This window comes from Xenopus laevis, chromosome 1S, assembly GCF_017654675.1.
Source record: "Xenopus laevis strain J_2021 chromosome 1S, Xenopus_laevis_v10.1, whole genome shotgun sequence".
In the NCBI taxonomy this organism is placed as follows: domain Eukaryota; kingdom Metazoa; phylum Chordata; class Amphibia; order Anura; family Pipidae; genus Xenopus; species Xenopus laevis.
In genome coordinates, this window is record NC_054372.1 from 151,814,478 (window position 1) to 151,833,575 (window position 19,098).

At 39.1% G+C, this 19,098-nt stretch overlaps 1 protein-coding gene across 1 annotated transcript in view; it reads right to left on the reverse strand.

Annotated features, from left to right (window-relative positions):
- naa25.S (N(alpha)-acetyltransferase 25, NatB auxiliary subunit S homeolog) overlaps positions 1–18,877 on the reverse strand; it is a 35,199-nt gene extending 16,322 nt beyond the window's left edge. Inside the window, exons 1-15 of the mRNA XM_018244223.2 lie at positions 18,722–18,877; positions 13,037–13,122; positions 12,321–12,459; positions 10,254–10,372; positions 9,378–9,452; positions 8,980–9,087; positions 8,675–8,753; positions 8,313–8,424; positions 4,727–4,816; positions 4,216–4,385; positions 3,687–3,799; positions 2,936–3,143; positions 594–680; positions 307–487; positions 95–194 (exon numbers count right to left, since the gene is read on the reverse strand). Coding sequence (XP_018099712.1) covers positions 95–194; positions 307–487; positions 594–680; positions 2,936–3,143; positions 3,687–3,799; positions 4,216–4,385; positions 4,727–4,816; positions 8,313–8,424; positions 8,675–8,753; positions 8,980–9,087; positions 9,378–9,452; positions 10,254–10,372; positions 12,321–12,459; positions 13,037–13,122; positions 18,722–18,779 — 1,725 coding nt within the window. The 5' untranslated portion in view covers positions 18,780–18,877. The remainder of the gene's footprint in view (positions 1–94; positions 195–306; positions 488–593; positions 681–2,935; positions 3,144–3,686; positions 3,800–4,215; positions 4,386–4,726; positions 4,817–8,312; positions 8,425–8,674; positions 8,754–8,979; positions 9,088–9,377; positions 9,453–10,253; positions 10,373–12,320; positions 12,460–13,036; positions 13,123–18,721) is intronic.
- Positions 18,878–19,098: the final 221 nt, after the last annotated feature.

The following is a 19,098-nucleotide window of genomic DNA, read 5'->3' on the forward strand; positions in this document are numbered from 1 at the left end:
TGGAAAAATCATTCATCAAAGCAAGCAACATTATTGCCCCAGCAAGCTGTACAGAAAAGAATAGCAATAAGGTATACCTATAGCAATTACTTACATCTTTCTGGTTGGAGTGGAAAAATCTAAGAGCAGCGTTGCAGGCTTGGGATGCAGAAGTATATTGACCCAGAGGTCCTGCAAAACGGGTCAGTAGGTAACTGCAAAGGATAAGATACAATTATTGGTGATTATGTTAAACAACACAGTCATACCTAGTTCTTAGTTACATTGTCATATGTTCGGAGTTTTGTTTTTGCACTGGCAACTCACCCAATTGTGTCATGCTGAACATGTTTAGCATCAAGGCTGGAATAAAGGTCCATAGCAGGTTCAAAAGCCCCAAGCGAGCAGTAGATACGGATAAGCAGTAGTTTAAACTGGGCATTAGATGGACTGTTACTAAGCCCTTCTTCTAATAGGGTCAAGCAATGCCACACTGCCCATTCCTCACCTAAATGACAGCAAGGTGTCAAACACTTCAATATACAGAATCAACTTAAAGGCAAATAATGGGGAAAAAATTACACACACACAAAGGTTGAAATATACAGACTTACCATTACTCCATAGATCCAGAAGCATATGTGCTCCCATGAGACAGTAGTAGTCAGAGAACTGAAGCTCTGTTTTCAAACAGGATTTTCCTATCAGAATAAAAAGCCATTTTTAAATCTATATTTAAACGTTTATGGAGTTCTTTATTACTCATGAAAGATCTTTTCCGTGTGCTACAACATTATTTCACAGCATATATACTAAAAGACAGCTATGAACTCGATGAGATAATGAGATTCATTAGAATTGATGTTTCATGCAGAATGCACTATTGTATCAATGTTGTTCCATGGAGGGGATGTGTTCTTACAGATAGAGGTCAGTCATTTAGGGGCAGATTTATCAAAATGTTAAGAGCTAAGAGTTAAGAGCTTAATAAATAAAAACTCATCCACATTCCATTCATTACTATGGGATTTACTTTTAAAACCAGATTGATCAATGGGTGAAAGTTAGAACTCGCCATTTGATAAATATGGTTTTAAAAACTCCATAGGAATGAATAGAATGTGGGTGAGTTTTTATTCATTAAAGGGGAACTATCGTGATAATGAAAATTGAACATAAGCTTCCTCATACCGAAGTAAGAAAATTTCTAAATGCAATGAATAAAAAATTCTGCAATAATCAAGTTTATTTTTCCACTATTCCTCTCTCCGCATGTGTTTCTCTTCATTCTGTCTTCATGCAGATGAATTAGAACTCACTCAAATAACTAATTCAAATACAAACAAAATCTAACAAAATAACTGCTTTTTGCACAAATTCTGCATGTAGAGAGACATGATGTCTGGTGATTTTAATAGAGTGAGCTCTCAATCACTTTTCATTATTTATTATATAACTGGTTTTCCAAAATCTAAGTATAAAGTTGAATGTTCAAGTCTCTGGTGTTTGAATCTGGCAGCTCAGTAATTCAGGTGCAGATTCAGTTACAATTTTGCAACATTTAGTTGATACATTTCTCAGCAGCATCTCTGAAGTATCAGCAACTATTGTATCAATTAACAGCTGCCTGTAATGAAATCCAAGGATTCTGCTCAGCAGGGACAAAGAACAAATGTATCAACTAAATGTATCAATTTAGAACAGTTTACAGGGTTGGCGACCCCCCTCCCAGAGCTGAAAAATGACACTTTACACTTCAATATTAGAAAAACGGTCACACATAGAAAATAGAAAGTAATTGGAAAAAGTTCCCCTTTAAGCTCTTACCTGAAATTTTGATAAATCGGAACCACAAATGTTAAAACCACCCATTTCACTTTAACCATGGATTAAACAGAAACACTAGCCACAATATAATCCAAAAAACACAAAGTAGTGCTACACACACACTCTCACCGCTCTTTGCAGCGTCGGGTGCCGTCTGTGACCCTGTCTGCCCAGGTCTGGTTCACGTACAAGAAAATACTTCAGCAGCACTCCGATTATGGTGAAAAAATTGGTACTTTATTCGTGCCTCAACCTAAGCGACGTTTCAAGCTTTTCCAGCCCTTTATCAAGCTTGATAAAGGGCTGGAAAAGCTCGAAACGTCGCTTAGGTTGAGGCACGAATAAAGTACCAATTTTTTCACCATAATTGGAGTGCTGCTGAAGTATTTTCTTGTACTAGCCAAAATATGAGACACAAAAAAATCCCTGCTTGTCTGAGCTTCCAATCTAAAGGGGTCATTTACTTCACACTGGGATACAGGTGCTACAGCAAGCTACTTAAAGGGATACTGTTAAGCGAAAATATGTTTTTTTCAAAACGCATCCGTTAATAGTCCTGCTCCAGTAGAATTATGCACCGACATCCGTTATTTAAAAGAGCAAACAGATTTTTTTTTATAATTAATTTTGAAATTTGGTATGGGGCTGGACATGATGCCCATTTCCCAGGTGCCCCAAAACCATGTGACTTGTCCTCTGATAACCTTCAGTCACTCTTTACTGCTACACTGCACAGCTGGAGTGAGATGATTTAATGTTGATCCAACAAGCACTTGCACCCCATATTATGATGCACTTTGTCCCTTGCATCAGATGTTTAATCCAATGCTATGAGCAGAGTGCAGGCTATAAGGACAGCCTGGTTTACATCTCGTGATGCTCTGAATGGTGAGCAACTTAGGGGGGAGTAGGAGGCAGGAAAGGGGATGCTTACGGCCTCCCCCATCCATAAAACAGCACTGAAAAATTTTGTTTCTATTGTATTTGTAGGGGTATGCTCAGCCCTGTTGGAGCACACGGACAAAATGGCAATTTGGAAACACCAGAATCCAGTGTGCAAAGTGGAAAAACAAAAAAACCTTAATGATCCCTTAACAAATACGATATTATTTGGGACGATGATCCTTACCAAACTGCAGTCCGTGTCTGTATCTTTCAGTCATTTCTCGCACAGCATCCTGCTTTTCAAGTTTTTCCATTTTATGGTAGATGCCCAGCAGACGCATCATTTGAACTACACACAGGTGTCTCTGCAGGGCCTTGATGTCCTCTGGCAGTGCAATTTCACTTTGTGCTGCTCGGTTCAAAGGTAATGATCCAAGTAATCTGTTTATAAACTTTAAAACAGAAGACACCATTGTCAGCCAAGATATTATGTACAAAACACATTTGTATCATTTAGCCAACATTTGCACTTTCGTTGAAATATAATGAAGGTAGTGTTTAGCGGGAGCACAGAACATTTGCCTATGCCATTTTATTTGCCATTGCTGAAGCATCACCCCAGCATAGCAAATTTTATGGTGACGCAGATTTCTCTGTTGCTCTGATAAAATCCATAGCAAACGCATGGACAAAAGCAATGGCAATGCAAACATACAGTATATATAACTGTTTTAGAAGTCAAATAAGGTATGTTCTCATTAAAGTGATGCTGACACCTCAAATTATTGCATTGGATTTCAGGCACAAAAATTGTCCTCTGTTTTATTTTAAAGACTTGTTTGGGCATTGTTCCTGCTTGGGTTGCAGGGTGGGACATAATGCAAACTGTACATTGAAAAGTTCAACCATGTAAAAACAATGCTACCTCTACTACTGCTCTGGGTACTGTAAGTTTAGAGACGAGTAACCAATAAATTAGTTGAAATACTACTTACACTTGAGTTCTGACTGGAAGAAAGGAGATCCACAAATACTTTAAGGTCAGTAAAGCAGCACGGCTTGTCTCCAAACTTGATGAAGTACTGGTACATCAAATCTTCTGGTTCTCCTGCAAAAAAACAAATTATCTTAATCACCAGATACAGGCAGGTCTGCAGCACACACATGACATGCAAAAGTGGCATTTATTCACCTGTTAAAATCTGCTAATTTAGTCAAATGGTTTTAGATTAGAAGTAGATCCCCTGAAATGCTATTCATTGCTGTAATACAGTATTACTAATGCTAATACACTCCATAGCAATCACTATGTGCTGCACCCTTGTGTCCAAATCCAACAGTGAACACTTCTGTTTAGTAGTACAAGGGATGGTTCAAATGGTTTCAATGCCAAACTAGGATTCTGATCCAACTTTTATCTTGCATACATATTTATTTTTTCAATGCACATTTTGAAGGTACATATCCATCTACACAGGCAGTAGCCATAATAACATTTCACACAAGTAGCAGCTTTTCTTTTACCCAGTTTGTATTCATCATTACAGCCTCTCTTTCTCAGGCGAAGAATGAGTTCCAGCTTGGCTAAATGTGGCCCTCTGAGCTGGCGAGGACTCTTTGTCTCCTTTTCAATCTGTTCTTCTACAAATTTGACTGCCTGTTCTATGGAATGATCCAAATCTCCTTCCAGTGACCTAAGGGTATGACAAATAACTGGTCCAAAAATGGGAAAGTATCCGCTAAAAGAGACTGCTACAGCCAAAGCTATTAAAGCAGACCTAATGCTGCCACAGAAAGCCATGTTGAAATGAATTGAAATCTGACAGTTTGTTTAGATTCATATACCATTCAGTAGACTACAACAGTTCAACCAAAGTACAAAAAAACATAGTATGTATACCATGTGTAAGAGGACAACCTCCACCCCCCCAAGCTTATTTATAACGAGTAATAGTACCAATATTAGAAATACAACAGCTGTAAGTAAGCATGCTTATTAGAGTACAATTGTTCCGTACCCTATGGGAAGACTTACATCTGCCCTTCAGTTGGAGGAGTCCAGGCTTCATCAATAAGGTAAAAGATGGAGTCAAAGTAGGAGAGATAGAACTGCCAGTCATCTGAGCTACATCAAAGAAAAAGAACATGCATTGAGTACATTAAGAAATCAAGTCAATATCTATACATATAGATACACAAAGCATATAATATGTATCATTTAACACTTATTAGGCCAAAAAATGTAGAATTAAGGGGCAAATTCACCAAGATCCGAAGTTGCGCCAGCTTCACCGCACTTCGATAGGCGTAGTTTCAACAGCGCTATGCAAATTCACTAAAATGCGAAGTTGCTCTCAGGGAGGCGAACGGTAGCAAAGTTGCGCTCCCGTTACTTCGTCAGGTAAAGCGAAGTTACGCTAGTGATGCCTAATTTGCATATGGTGCGAAGTTAAAATATAATGGACGTATATGCTGCAGCAACTACATTACACTACACAAGCCTAGGAAACCTTTAAAAAATAAAATAAAGGTGTTCTATTGCCCTACACATGTGCCCACTGTATCGTTGACTTGCCATATGTAGGGGGGCAAAAAAGTTTATGCTCTTTTTCATACTATCACCCTTAAAAATGTAAAAGACGCCAGCGTTTTTTGGGACTTAGCAAAAATGTAAACAATTTTTGGACAAACTCCTATCTATTGTATTGAACTTCGCATGGTCTGACTTGGCGAAGTAAAGTCTGGCACAAGAGGTAACAGTGAGTAAAATGTGCAAATTAATGAATTAGCATAGTTATGTCCCATCGCCATATCGCAACTTCACCTGGCATAAGGGTGCGAAGTATTGCTAGAGTAGGTCCACTTCGCTAGTGAATTTATGCCAGCACCCGTTATTAAATCGGCGAAGTAACAAAATGATGTGACGCTGGCGAATTTGCGCTAGGATTAGGTGCTTCGCACTTTAGTAAATTTGCCCCATAGAGTCTGACTAAAAAAAAAACCCCAGCCGAATTATAATTGTTCTTCAGTCCTTTACAGAATTGTCACAAAATGGCATATCTGGGTGTTGTTATTACGCTAACTCTGACTATGTAACTGAATATAAGTCCACTGTGGCTGCAGGAGAAAATCCACTTGGTCAAAATACTCCCAAAGCTGATTTATACGTTACAGCAGGCTCCCACCTGGGTAACAAAATGAATCTTTACACAACTAAATGCTCTGCTTAGTAAGGATGGGCAAATTCAACTCATTTCGACGTGCAACAGTTTTTTTTTTTTTTGACGTATGTCTATGGGCGTCATTTTTGCGGCGAAAAAATCCGCCCATCCCTACTGCTTAGACAACTGGTCTGGGCCAACTAAAAATACAGGTTGAGACTAGAGACTCTAAAGCAGGCAAAAGCAAATGCAGGGGTTTCTATCCCTGACATGCATCTATATTATTTGGAAGCACAACTATCCCATTTAAGCCAAAAAGTAGAAGAAGGAACAGGAACTCCAGCAGAACTACTGCAAATAAACTTTTATTCCGAGTGGTGGCAATCGCGACATGTTTCGGGTTCAGTACCATTTGTCAAGTGAAGGGTATAAAAGTTTAGTTACATCCAAGAAAGTAATAGATAGACTGGAGCCAATAACCACGGGATATTAGAATAAAAGAAAAAAGTCTTTATTTCCAAGCATCTTTAAAAACACAGACAGGCATTCTCCTGGGACTGCACAACTAAACCATAGCGTGTCTAGTCACCTGACGCGTTTCGTGCCTCTCTTTGGCACTTCATCAGATGAAGTGCCAAAGAGAGGCACGAAACGCGTCAGGTGACTAGACACGCTATGGTTTAGTTGTGCAGTCCCAGGAGAATGCCTGTCTGTGTTTTTAAAGATGCTTGGAAATAAAGACTTTTTTCTTTTATTCTAATATCCCGTGGTTATTGGCTCCAGTCTATCTATTACTTTCTTGGATGTTGCCAATTTGCCAGGTGCGGAGTCCGGCTGACTGAGGGCCACCACGAGGATAGATGGGGACCAGTCGCGTGTGAGTAATAAATACATATAAAAGTTTAGTTGCAGAAATTCTGCTGGAGTTCCTATTCCTTCTACTTTTTGTATCCCATTTATCAGCTGAAGTACAGAGCAACCGTTAAGGAATTGGACATAACTTGTTTGACGTTGTACTGACCACCACCCCTTTCTTCCACTGGTATCCCATTTAAGCACCTGGTTAGAAAATTCACACCACCCCACCCTGAGAGCCATTTGGGTCCAACGGACTGGTCTAATCAAATAACCTATTGGGTGGGTATTGTGAAGATCTACTAAAAGTGAAAGCAAGATCACTGCCCACATTGTCCTACAAAATGTGTGCCAAGTGTGGAAAACTGCATCAAAAATAACTGGGGATCAGAACACGGGCTAGTGTCAAGACCATGGCTTGACATGGGCATAACCACCATTGGGGATATCTGGTCAGATCAGGGCATATGTTCATTTAGGGACTTAGGGGCTGGCAGTATTAGATAAACTGGACAGTATAGGAGATACCACTAAACTCAGATCCCCTAAAACCTGTCTACCTAATGTTTTAGGTAATGCCATTACCAATCAATATTACCAATTGTTTGTCCATGAATCACTCTTACTAGCCAAAAAACTTATGAAGCTAAATTGGAAAAGCAGATCCCCCTCGGAGGTTCAAACCTGGGTAAACTGCATAACTGAAACTTGCTACCTTAAAAGAGGGTGCCCAAGTAAGTTTCATAACATTTGGGGCAAAAGGCTTGACAAATATCCCCTTCCAAATCCTAATAACAGACCGAAATATCCTCTGCCGCAGGCTATACGCTTTATGATGGGGCACAATAAAAATATTATTGCTGATTGTAAAATTTCCACAGTAAGATATTGTTATGAAATGCATCCACATCCCCTCTATAACTGTTAATGTACCACTTTTTACAAATAATGCTATGTTTAGCAAAGGTTAAGTTATGCTGCAAATTCCGAGGCATCATCTAACTATACACTACTTAATATATCAGAGTGGAAATAGAACATGCAGTGCTCATGGCTATTTTAGATATGGTAAAGATCCTATGGTAGGTAGAGCATCAAACTCTCACTGACAAGACTAGAAGCATATTATCGACCATATTCATTATTCTTCATTGTTAATTAAACCTTATGGGAATCCAAGACTGTGTTAGTGGTTTTCTATCAAAATCAATACATTTGGCACAAATACTACTTTTCTATATGTGTGTGTATAAGAATTTAACCTATTAACTACCAAGAGAATCTACATCACTGGCAAAACAAGTTGGGAGTGCCAGCATCAAACACCCTAGATTTTCAGGTTCAATTTAAATAACATGAAAGGGATGCTTGCACACAATAATTGAACAGCTGCTGGCAGTTAATGGTAAGAGTGAATTCAGCTTAAATTTTAATATTTTAACTTATTTAGCTTTGTTCTGAGGATTGCCACTAAGGTTGCTAGGGAAAATGTCCAACGACTATATAGAATCATTACACAGTTATCTAAAAGCAAGAATTCAATTAATCTGCTGGGAAACAGTCTCTAACATTTGCCCTGGGTCACAATAGGTTGTTTGCACTCACTTTTGCAGTAGCAGCCTTTTGGAGAGAGCGTTGCACTCTGGCCATTTGTGTAGCTTCTTGTACATGGCCATACATTTATTTTCACGACTCTGAAGCTCACTTGTTAACTTTTCTGGGTAGAAACATACACAATAAATAACTGTGTGAATAACCATGTATATTCAAACATCCAAATGAGGGCACTTCATTATTTTACATATACACAAACTGCTTGCACATAACACCATCAATGTACAATAGCACCCACAAACTTATAGATGATGCCTTCCTACTTCTACACAAGTATGCAATATAAATTTGTTTTAGGGAGAACAAGGGAATGGTAATTCTGATGGTTTTATGGCAGAGCAAGGAAGACACACCTCCAAGTTTGCCTCTGATCACCTCTAAAGCCTCTTCATGTTTCCCCAAGCGTTCTAGAATCATGTAGTACAGCTCCACCTGGAAAAAAAAAGCGTAAACAAAAAATACGGTTATGATATAAGCAGAAGGGATCCACTGACAAGTATTGAATGCCCCTCTTTACAGCTCTACTGTTAAAATAATTTTACAGGTTTGACTACCTGTACTGACAAAGTAAAAACAATTCACTTCAGTAGATATATAAAATGAAATAAAAACAGCTCTAAAATTTCTATGAAAATTTGTATCTAGTTTAGCTTAATACCTCAGCTTCTGCTTCAATTTTGTCCTCTTTTACCATTTTCTCTACCATTCTTTCAGCCAATGGCAAAAACATTGTTTTTGAAAGATTTTCATCTTGAGCTGAAATAGACTGGAGAAAAATAAAGGTTGTAAGACAGAAGGTTTGTGTGTATTCAAGTCATGCTTTGGGTACAACAGTTCTTTAGGCTTTCCTTAGATCATTAAATATTAAAAATATGTAATGAGCACTGAAAATATTATTTGAATGACTGTGAGCCCCTTTGTGGATATGGGTCCCCTATGCGCATCTACTCCAATCTGGAAATGAAAATTCAAAGGCAACAAAGCACTTATGCTGGCACATCATCATATAGCATGACAAACGCATACAAGTAATTTGTAAATATTCTACTTTCTTACCTGCATTATTAGGCTCATCACTGACCAGAAATAATATGGATTTTTGGGAACTATTTTATAAAGTGCCATGCCTGCCTAGAATGAAGAAAAATATTGAAATGTGTTATTGTATAAAGGAAATAATCCTCTCCCTCCCCAAATACTGTACAGTCTCCAAAATACAGTCTCCAGAACTCTAAGCTTGTGCAGTTAGATCAGGTCCAAGAAATTCTACGAGCAACTATTAAAGGCATTAAAAGAATCGGAAGTATAGCAGTAAAGAGTGAAGTTTATCAGAGCACATGTGGACACCTGAGAAATGGACATCATGTCTAGCCCCATGCCAAATTTCAAAATTAAATATAAAAAAAAATGGGTTTGCTTTTTTTAAAAAAAAACTATTTCAAAGCAGAATTCTTCAGGAATAGCACTATTAACTCATGCTTTATGAAAAAAACATGTTTTCCAGTGATAGTATCCTTTTAACCATAACTCTATAAATCCAAATCAATCTAGTAATCTCCCCAGGATGTTTTGGCCGGACACATCACGCAGCAGATTTTACCCCCTGCCCAAGTCCTCTCTATCCCTACATTGCATACGCAAAGATGAAGCTTTTATATTAAATCCAGTAGGACTGTGCCCTGTGTTTGCTAAAGCACACAGTCCTATTAACATTTGTTAAAAAAACATTTTTTGTAGTGCACAGGAATTTGAGAGGCACATTTTTTATTCCCCCCCCCCCAGCCAGCCCATTTTCCCCCTTTCCCCTTTTTTCTGGGGAGAACACCACCATCAAATAGATAATGTAGTATGTCTCTGCCTTGCTTGCCCATTTCATTTACAATAATGACTCCCATGTTTAAACAAAACAACATAGCCATATATTATGCATACCTGCTGCATTTTCTTGTATTCTCCCACTCTGGCATAGGCCATGAACAGATGAGAGTGATATTCTTCACTAGTGGGGATCTTTTTTACAGCTGCCTCATACAGTTTAGTGACCAGTTCAGCTAGAAAACAAAGGAGAACACAGATGAGCAAGTTTGCAGCAACACATGCAAAAGCATTTTTTACAAAGGCAATTTTAATTTGTTGTTGCATGGGACATTTACTACCTAAAGCAGCCCCTGCATTCCACCTAAAATTACATAAATACCTCCTCGCTGACACCCCACATCTATGGTTTACAACAGTGGACACATTTTCAGTTAAGGCTCAGCATATGTCCTTTGTAACAAAAAGGTAACATTTTGCTGATCATTTCCCCACATTATGAACAAGAATATAAGGTCCCCTGGGGTGATAGCCACAAAGAGGTTAAAGGGGTTATTCACCTTCCAAACACTTTTTTTCAATTCAGTTGTTTCAAGATTGTTCCCCAGAAATAAAGACTTTTTCAAATACTTCCCATTATGTATTTTTTTTTTTTACTGTTTTTCCAAAATCTAAGTTTAAAGTTGAATGTCCCTGTCTGTGGTGTTTCAGTCTGGCAGCTCAGTTACTCAGGTGCAGATTCTGAACTGTTACAATTTCGCAACAGTTAAGCTGGCCATAGACGCAAAGAATCGAGGATTCATACGATCTTCGGACCGTGTGTGGAGAGTCCAGACATTTTTCATCCGGCGGAGATCAGTCATTTGGTCGATCGGACAGGTTGGAAAATTTCTGTCGGCTGTAGGTAATATCTCTGCATGTATTGCCGATCGTACGATTTTCAGAGGGAGACTGTCACTAGCTTTGGTTGGACATAACTATCGTACAATTGCTGTCAGGGGCAGAACATCGGCTGATCTGTTCTTTTACTACTTTATTTGATAGGAACAGTTAGTGGCAGGTCGGGAGATGGGGAAGTCCGATCGTACGTTGATTCGTACGATCGGATCTTTGCGTCTGTGGCCAGCTTTAGTTGATACATTTCTCAACAGAATTTGTGGACTATTAGCAATTATTGTATCAATTCTAACAACTGTCTTTAATCAAACTCAAGAGATTCTGTTCAGCAGGGACAAAGATAAGAAATGTATCAACTAGATGTATCCATTTAGAACAGTTTACAGGGTCGGTGACCCCCCCTCCCAGAGCTGTTTTAGAAGGTGAAAAATGACACTTTACACTTCAATATTAGAAAAATATTATATATATTTTTCATAGAAAACATAGTCATTGGAAAAAGTTGTTATTTCTGGTGATCTATCTGAAAACAACTAGTTGTTTGAAGGTGAACCACCCTTTTAACTACCAATTGAACGTACACATAATCATTTGGTGTTTATGAAGCCAGGGAGGGAGTCAGCTAAGACACAAGTGAAGAAGCTGAGACACATTTGAAGAACAAGGGGTGCATCCTCTCAAAAACCCAAGCATGCTAGATTTTGCCATGCCAGTGTGGTTTGCAGCCACTGAAAAGACAATTTCTCACAATACTTTAACAAGCTTAAAATCACAATAAGCATGAATAAAACAGCCATCCATTGTAGGCATTTAATGTATTGTAACTGCAATCATGAGCCCCATCCAGCCTAAAATTCAGTGCAGTCAGGGAGCTCAATACAGTAACGTGTCCCCAGTAAAAACTAAGCTTTGTGCTATGGATAACATTAAAACAACCGTGCTACCTGGAGATACTATTTTAATTTGTGTAACTTTAATTCACAAGTTCTATAATAATAGTACAATAACTAAGTGAGAAATATAAAAATGATATATCGTGTTTTCTATCATCCAGGTTTATAGAAAGCCTTATTTTTTTTGCAGAAGCTGCCTCACATTTGAAAGATTGCTTTCTACTAGTCCATTTCTTGCTTTTGGTTTAAAGGATTAAAAATAAAGTAGCTTATTGAATCTAATATGTTTATGTTGCAATTGGTAGTATGTATTAGGCTGCTAATGACTTTAATAAAAGGGTGAAAAACTGTCCATCTGTACAGCAGCCAAAGAGCTATAATAGTATGTCCTTACGCCGGTGCATTTCCCTGTAGAGGATGGTGAGTGCTTGCAGAGAGTTATCATCGGTGGGCTCTAGGGCTGCTACCTCCTGAGCCAGAACAAATGCTTCCTCTTGCTTCCCAGTCCTTTGTAGTCCAATAGCCTTAAGTACCTGAAAAACAATACCTACAAATTAATTTTCACACAAAGTCAAACAAAATTTTGTTGGTGTCAAATAAATAATTTATAGCATCATATAGATGAGTGCATCTATTTTCGGACACTGGATCAGTGTTGTTGCTGAACTGCACCCAATCAATGTGTTGCCTTGTTATTTGAGTTCCAGCTTTTCTTGTAGATATTTAGATATTTTTCATGCACTATATCAGTACAAAAAACAATTATTAAAACCGTGTCACCTCCAGCAACTAATTTTACCTCTTTAACATTACGTTGTATGCAATGTGGTGCAAATCCCCCTTAATCCTTGGCCCAGTTGTTAAACATGTTGCACTGAAAACTCTCAGGCATATTAGCCTTAATCTTTTTTAGGAATTGGCTAAAGATTTTATAAAAATGCTTGGTCATGATAACGACGGTTAGACAAATAAAAAAAGCTTCAATAAACACTCCAAACATACAGTTATAAGATTATTAATTTACATTAATTTTACTTTTCTTGCTATTTTAAAATCCTACTAAAGGCATTTTCTACAGCCATGTGTGATCCCTTAAAGGACTAATGCTACCTTGGCACAGTGTAGATCTTTGTGCTTTTTGAGCAGTTTCTCAGCCTGCTGGATCGCCATCTTGTTGTTCCCATTGTCCAGATAATCTAAATAAAAGCAAAATTAAAATATAAACATCAAAAAGTAAAAAAAGGGACCAAATTAAACAATACAGAAATCAGCATCTCAACTTTGCCCAGTGTACTGGATAGCTCAGACTAACTAAAAATGCAGCATTGCCTAAATTCAGATGCAATCAAGCATGACGCAGCATGTTTTATCTTCTCTACTTTTCTGTATTTAAGACAGACAAAATAATATGCAATTTCCTCATATCACATTAACATTACAAATACATCATACACAGAAAGTCTATGGAGCCATGGTCAAGTTAGGGAACAAAATTCCATCTACACAGAGGGGACCATGATTAACAGTTTCCCATTTGCATGCCTTCTTAGATAATATAAAAAGGTGTGTCCGACCATTGTAGGATTTGATAAAGTGTCAAACAGTTGACAACAAAGATTTCGGCATTTCTATTTAAGATATAGATATACACATGCAATCATTGTTTTGTAACAAAGGTGTCACTGCATATACTATTTTAAGGCTTTATATAATGTAGTAGTAATACAGAAACCCCTGAAGGACTTTATGCTATATATTAAAAATATGTAAAAGGTTTTCTTTCATTAGGATCCTTTATCAGAGCCTGCATAACACTAATGACAATTTACCGATGTGAATACTAGACAGCAAATCCTGTAAAAGATTATAATAAAGTAGGGCCCTCTGACCATCTGTTTGCTGTAATGTGTTTAACAGACTCCCACAACCTATAAGGCGTTAGGGAAAATGATGGGGTTTTTTCTATAAATAAACAATATGTATAGCATACACAATCAAAGGGTTCAAGACAGTGTTAAATTATATAAGACAATCTGCTCTATAGAAGCACACCAGCACTGAGAACCTTTTTTTTTTTATTTATTTTTATTATTTTTTTAAATGAGTAAAATACACTCCTGGGTGCAGATGCAACGGAGCAATATCAAAGCTAGTCAGAACTCTCCATGAGATATACATATACTGTATGTGAATATATGTGACCCAAATAAGGGTGGTAGGTGTTTTATGAGTTTCTATGAGTCTCTCGGAAACAATTAACACACAATATCTATGTATTAGCAAATGTTTTATTACAGATAAGAGATGGAAAAGATATACATTACAGAGTGAGCAAATTAGCAAAGCACCCCTCTCTGCAACCAAGACTGGGAGATCCCGATACAGTCAGCAGATTGAAGCCTCAAATGGTCCCACAAGGTCCTGGGCAGTATGCGCATTACCCCACAGGTGAGATTTCAGCTGACCAAATAGAGAACTCCAGTTTTATATGCTCAAAAACAATGAGCTCATACATTAAATCACTTGGTTAATAACAGATCTTGTTTCCCGTGCTCTCATCGGGATCTGGCCAGACTCCCAACAAGCACATCTGAAGCCAAGATCTTATCTAGTGAACTAGTAGCGCTTTAGTACATATTCTGCCCCAGGCTATAATAAAGGAAAGCCCCATAAGAACTTCCAGAAGTCACGAACATATTAGGAAGAAATACAAGTATTAGGTCATCGACTAATTGGGTTCAAAGCTCCATTATACAGGATTGTAGGTTATAAAGCTGTCTATTTCTATCAAAGTATTAATATGAGCCAGCATTGATGTAAAACCCACTCGCATGCCCTCGCTTCTCCTGATGTGTCCTGCAAGGGATCAGCACCCACCAATGTCTCCTGACTTCCAAATAAATTACTGGTACAATGTGGCAAATGCAGCAGGTAAAAGGTCTTGTATATTTATGTTCACTGGAGCTTTTGACCCTTTTGCATTAATCATGTTGTGCTGGTAATTCTTTTTGAAGAAAGCAGTACCAGTAAACATATACAGGAAAAGTAGACAAACATATTGTAAAAACCAAACCAAAATTTTAATCACAAAAGACAACAGGTCTTTGACCTGCAAGTTATAGTGACTACATTAGACTTGTCTTCTGCTGGAAAATAATACAATGACCATGGTGCTCAAAAAGTAATTTTATGTAAATAGGCCACAGTCCATTTCGCTTCCTCTGACTTGAGTACTAGCACTGATGATACAAAACACTGCAGTAACAATGCTGTAAATTGGCCTTCTACATATGAAACACACATCAAAATCCACTACAGCTCTACTACAGCCAGACCCTTACCCACTCATGCCTTAATCCAGCAAGAGAACATAGCAAGAATCCAATTGAGACCACCTGGGAATACCCCATTACTCACACCAGCTTGGCTCTAAATTATAAGTTCATAGGTCATATGGTGCAACATATCACAACGCAGACAAACGTGGATGTGCCTCAAACGAAATTGCCCTACATGTAAACTAGATATGATGTTTTAGAAAGGCAGCATGTCTAGTCAAGGGGTGGTTCAGCTTAAAGGGATCCGGTCATTGGAAAACATGTTTTTTTCAAAACGCATCAGTTAATAGTGCTACTCCAGCAGAATTCTGCACTGAAATCCATTTCTCAAAAGAGCAAACAGATTTTTTTATATTCAATTTTGAAATCTGACATGGGGCTAGACATTTTGTCAATTTCCCAGCTGCCCCAGTCATGTGACTTGTGCCTGCACTTTAGGAGAGAAATGCTTTCTGGCAGGCTGCTGTTTTTCCTTCTCAATGTAACAATGTGTCTCAGCAGGACATGGGTTTTTACTATTGAGTGTTGTTCTTAGATCTACCAGGCAGCTGTTATCTTGTGTTAGGGAGCTGTTATCTGGTTACCTTCCCATTGTTCTTTTGTTTGGCTGCTGGGGGGGAAAAAGGGAGGGGGTGATATCACTCTAACTTGCAGTACAGCAGTAAAGAGTGATTGAAGTTTATCAGAGCACAAGTCACATGACTTGGGGCAGCTGGGAAATTGACAATACGTCTAGCCCCATGTCAGATTTCAAAATTGAATATACAAAAATCTGTTTTCTCTTTTGAGAAATGGATTTCAGTGCAGAATTCTGCTGGAGCAGCACTATTAACTGATTCATTTTGAAAAAACAATTTTTTGGTTTCAGTGCAGAATTCTGCTGGAGCAGCACTATTGACTGATTCATTTTGAAAAAAAAAATGTTTTTTCCCCATGACAGTATCCCTTTAACATAATAAATATCTGAATGAAAAGACATATAGACAAGCTGTTTGTTGACAGTGTCTTGAGATCTACTGATCACCAGCTAAAGGTCTACTGGTAGATCCCCATCTACCTTTTGGAGACACCTGCCTTACAGTGTTGGCTGCAAGACATTTGACCGTATAGCATGCAGTATGTGTAGCAGCACACTGGGCTCTGGTGTGCAGGTCTGGACTGAGAATTTAAATAGGCCCTGCCATTTCAGGACTTATGTTTCTATACATGGGGTTTCATGGGAGAGCTTATAACTGTATATTAATGTCTATTGGTCTCTCTTTAAGGCAGATAAGCCCCCCTAAAATGTTGTTAGGACCTATAGTGTGCATTAATGGTGTTCCCTCTGCTGCTGCTAGGTCCAGGCTGAGAGTCAAGATATGCACTGGCATTTCACATATAGCAGAGGCCAGGACTGGACTGGGATTCAAAATAGGCCCTGGCATTCCTAGTACACAGAGGCCCAAACAGCCCCCAGCAGCCCACTTAATAATCACTTTCTATGGCATCTTACAGCAGCCCCTCTGGCATTTGCCAGAACCCACAGATTGCCAGTCCGGGAATGCTGGTGTGCATGGCATAAAGAGAAGAAGAGACTCCACACTAAAAGACTGGATGCTCTGGAGTGTAGTCTATGTAAAGCTGGCCATAGACGTGCAGATATTACAAGACGCCTTGTATCTAACGATCTGACATCGCAATCATCCAATCTGCCACTAACCATTCAGATTAAATAAAGTAGTAAAGAGAACAAATCAAACGATTGACAGCAATCATACAAAAGTTATGTCCGACAAATAGCAGTGACAGTCACCCATCGATATTGTCTGATAGGCAAAACATGCAGAGAAATGATCACTAGCCAACAGAAATATAACCGGTCTGATCGACTAAACGACCTATCTCCATGGTATGAAAAATGTCGGGACAAGCCGACTTTTTTGAAAATCGTAAGACTTTATCTTTGCCTCTTTGGCTATCTGAAAATAACATACCCTGTTTCATAGGCCCTGTGCAGCAGTGTGGAGAATTGTGTATTAGCACTGGGTAGCAGGCATGCAAAGAAGCATACATTCAGTGCAGTGCCTTGACAAGAGCCAGGCCCAGAAAGTAATCTGTAGATTCTGGCAAATTGCAGAGGGGCTGCCACAGTCAGTCACTACGTATTGATCTGGTGGGAGTTGTTTTGGCCTCTGCCAGGCCCGGACTGGCAATTTGTGGGTTCTGGCACATGCCAAAGGGGCTGCTGTAAGATGCCATAGAAAGTGACTATTAAATGGGCTGCTGGGGGCTGTTTGGGCCTCTGTGTACTAGGAATGCCAGGACCTATTTTGAATGCCAGGACCTATTTTGAATCCCAGTCCAGTCCTGGCCTCTGCTATATGTGAAATGCCAGTGCATATCTTGACTCTCAGCCTGGACCTAGCAGCAGGAGAGGGAACACCATTAATGCACACTATAGGTCCAAACAACTTATCTGCCTTAAAAAGAGACCAATAGACATTAATATACAGTTATAAGCTCTCCCGTGAAACCCCATGTAGAGAAACATAAGTCCCCTCTTCCCCTGCTACACACACAGCACAGGCAGCTTTACAACTTAAAGGAATAGTTCAATGTGAAAATAAAAACTGGGTAAATAGATAGGCTGCGCAAAATAAAAAATGTTTCTAATATACTTAGTTAGCCAAAAATGTAATGTATAAAGGCTGGAGTGACTGGATGTCTAATAAAACAGCCAGAATCCAACTTCCTGCTTTTCAGCTCTATAACTCTGAGCTAGTCAGCGACTTGAAGGGGGGCCACATGGTACATTTCTGTTCAGTGAGTTTGCAATTGATCCTCAGCATTCAGCTCAGATTCAAAAGCAACAGATATGACCCATGTGGCCCCCTCTCAATTCTCTGATTGGTTCCTGCCTGGTAACCAGGGTAACCAGTCAGTGTAAACCAAGAGAGCTGAAAAGCAGGAAGTAGAGTTGTGACTGACTTGTTATATATCAAATCACTCCAGTCTTTATACATTACATTTTTGGCTAAATAACTATATTAGAAACATTTTTTATTTTGCACAGCCTATTTACCCAGTTTTTATTTTTATACTGAACAATTCCTTTAACAAGTAGACTATGAGGAAACCTATTGTAAAGTCAAGAGCCTGAATCAATGCTGTATATAATAAGGGGCTTCACATGCGCCTGAGGGTCCCCCAACACGAAATCGTAAAAAGCTACTGCTTCAACCCATCCCTCGCTGGACTGGAACCTGTATTGGGCGTTATCGTGCTGCCTCCCCGAGCCCCAGGGAACTCTCCATTCATCCAAGCCTACAAATCATTCAAGCCGGCGCTCTGAACCAAGGCCTGACAGCAACCATGGCTCTCGTCATCCCCTGAGCCCACAATGGAAACCCTCATTGTATCACCCTCACAGAGGCCCACAGTTCTTATTCCCACAGAGGACACCTCAACAAGGACTTACCGTAGATGGGTCTAAGCCGCCTATCGTTTGGATCCTGCACATGGCCCCGCGCCGCCATGATGACAAGCGAAGAAGCGAGGTGCGCATGCGCGGCAGGAAGCGGACGGCGGCGTTAAAGGGACAGCTAAGCGAAGCAGTAATCTCCTCTCCCAGTGACAGGAGCTGTCACCAGTAGCTTGGCAAATGACAAGCCTGGTAAAGAGCCTAAAAATGGCTTCCTGACTAAGTAAATAAAATACCATGTGCATCTAGTAAAAGCTCATTGCTTTTGGAACAAGTGTGTAAATTTGATAATCCATGGCTGCTTTATATTTTTATCTTTATTCCCTATTAATTGACGTACCAAAACATTGTCATCAATCGTGTTTCATACTGGC